At 60.3% G+C, this 2072-nt stretch overlaps 1 protein-coding gene across 1 annotated transcript; it reads right to left on the reverse strand.

Annotated features, from left to right (window-relative positions):
* Nucleotides 1–15: 15 nt before the first annotated feature.
* SPRG_18390 (hypothetical protein) lies at nt 16–1724 on the reverse strand (the record flags this gene model as incomplete). The annotated part of the gene is made up of 2 exons (XM_012357831.1): nt 16–1146; nt 1197–1724. Coding segments are annotated over 2 exons (1659 nt in total), but the record flags the coding sequence as incomplete, so codon positions are not given.
* Between the last annotated feature and the right edge of the window lie 348 nt (nt 1725–2072).

Here is a 2072-nt window from a genome sequence, read left to right on the forward strand (position 1 = left end):
CGCGCGCTTGAGCACGCTCGGCGTGTGGTGAGGCACGGACCCGAACTGGCGCCCCCGGGGGCTCTTGAATATCGTCGGCGTCAAGAGCGCTTCGGTCTCGTACGCGAGCAGCTCGCGCTGCTCTTCTTGCATCGGGTTGCGCGTCTCCGTGACTTCGGCGGCCCGCTGCGCAAAGTCGGCCGCCGCGTTCCAGTCGACGCGGAGGATGCCCCAGGTCAAAATGACCGCCTTCATCGCCTCGCCGCACATGTCGGCGTACCAGAAGCCGTCGAGGCCCCATTGGAGCGTGATCGGCAGCACATAACTCAGCGGGACATAGAGGCACCACGAGCCAATGTTGTTGGCGATCAAGTTGATGTTGGCCATCGACAGTGCGTTGAGGCACGCCGTCATCATGAACCGACCGAACGCGACCATGATGCAGCACACAAAGACCACGAGTGCGGACCGGCACATGCCGATAATGACCGGGTCCGGGCTCCAGATGCGGAAGAGCGACTCGTTGAGAAGGTAGACGAGCAGCACCATGGTGACGCCGCAGACAGCCACGATCGACGCGCCAATCGAGAGCACACGCTTCGCGGCAACCGCGCTGCCTTGGCCGAGGTACCGGCTCATGCGGATCTGCGTCGACGTCGAGAAGCCAGAGACGAAGGCGTTCACGACGCCAAAGACGCCGTTGAGCACGGCTTGGCACGCCGCAATGTCCGGTCCGAGGTAGCCGGAGAAGGCGGTGGTGCAGGCGGCCGAGGCCCAATCGACGACCGACGACATGCCCATGGGCACCGCCAGCGGGAGGAAGACCATGAGCCGCTCCTTGCTGACACACTCCAAGGTCCAGCCGCCCCAGTACGCGAGGTGGTACTGCTTGTACCACACGGTGTAGGCGACAAAGATGAGGAGCTGGAGGCACGTGCTCGTGACGGTTGCGATCGGTGAGCCGATGAAGCCGAGGCCGTCGTAGCCAAAGCCGCCGTAGATAAAGAGCTGGTTGAAGACAATGTTGAGGACAACCGTGAGCGTGCTGCATAAGGTCGCCGGCATGATGACGCCTTGGGTTGCAAAGTACGTTGTCAAGCAGCCGTAGAGGTACTGCGGGATGAGCCCGAGCGCCATGATCATCGCAAACTGCTGTCCGTACGCCACCTAGCACAACGACGATGAGAGGTTCATCGAAAGCATGTCAAAGGTGCTACCGCTTCCGTGTCGTCGAGGGTCAACGCAATCATGTGGCCCACAAACATGTACCAAATGATGATCGGGATTGCGCCGAGGACCGAGAAGACGATGCATGTCTGCAGCCAAATGCCCACGAGCGTGTTGTTGCCGGCGCCATACGCCTGGCTGCACAGCGTGCTGATGGCGGGAATCGCGTTCTGGATGAACGTCGACGGCACGCCCATGTAGACGGACGCTATCGTGACGCCGGCGAGCTGCTTGGTGCCAATGTGCCCCTGGAACGCTGCGTCCGTGATGGTCATGACCTGGCGCACCATCTGCCGCAATGAGAGCTGCAGCGCCATGCTCGAGAGCTCGAGAAACTCTTGCTGTGCCGGAATCATGTCCTTGTCGAGCGACTCGTAGCCAAAGAGCACGGGCGCGTCGTCGTCGTCATCGTCGTCTTGCCGGCGCTCGTGCGTCCCGGCGCCCGCCGAGTACATTTCAATCTCACCGCCCTTCTTGGCGGCCATGAGCCCCGTCTTCTCGGTCGCGTGCTTGACCATGGCCGGTCAGATTCTGAAATGGCAATCTCGTGGAACCATGATCCGGTTGAAGTTGTGGCACGCGCCTTGGTTCAACTTCAGCCCAATTCGGATCATGTCCTTTGAACAAGGCATTTGGCGGTATTTACCCATGAAGAAGAACAGTACGACCTTAACGCGAGGTTTTGAAATTCGGAGAATGCCTAAAATGAGGCATAGCCCTGGAATTGAGGCCGTGCCCAAGCTACTTGGCTCCACGAAGGAACGCTCCGGGGTCTGTTCCGCCACCAGTCGTGCACAGGAGGTACCACCTCCGACTCGGTCTACTGCACAATGCGAGGATATGGATGCTAGCGTATGGATAAACTC

This window comes from Saprolegnia parasitica, assembly GCF_000151545.1.
Source record: "Saprolegnia parasitica CBS 223.65 unplaced genomic scaffold supercont2.1167, whole genome shotgun sequence".
NCBI classification, from domain to species: domain Eukaryota; phylum Oomycota; class Saprolegniomycetes; order Saprolegniales; family Saprolegniaceae; genus Saprolegnia; species Saprolegnia parasitica.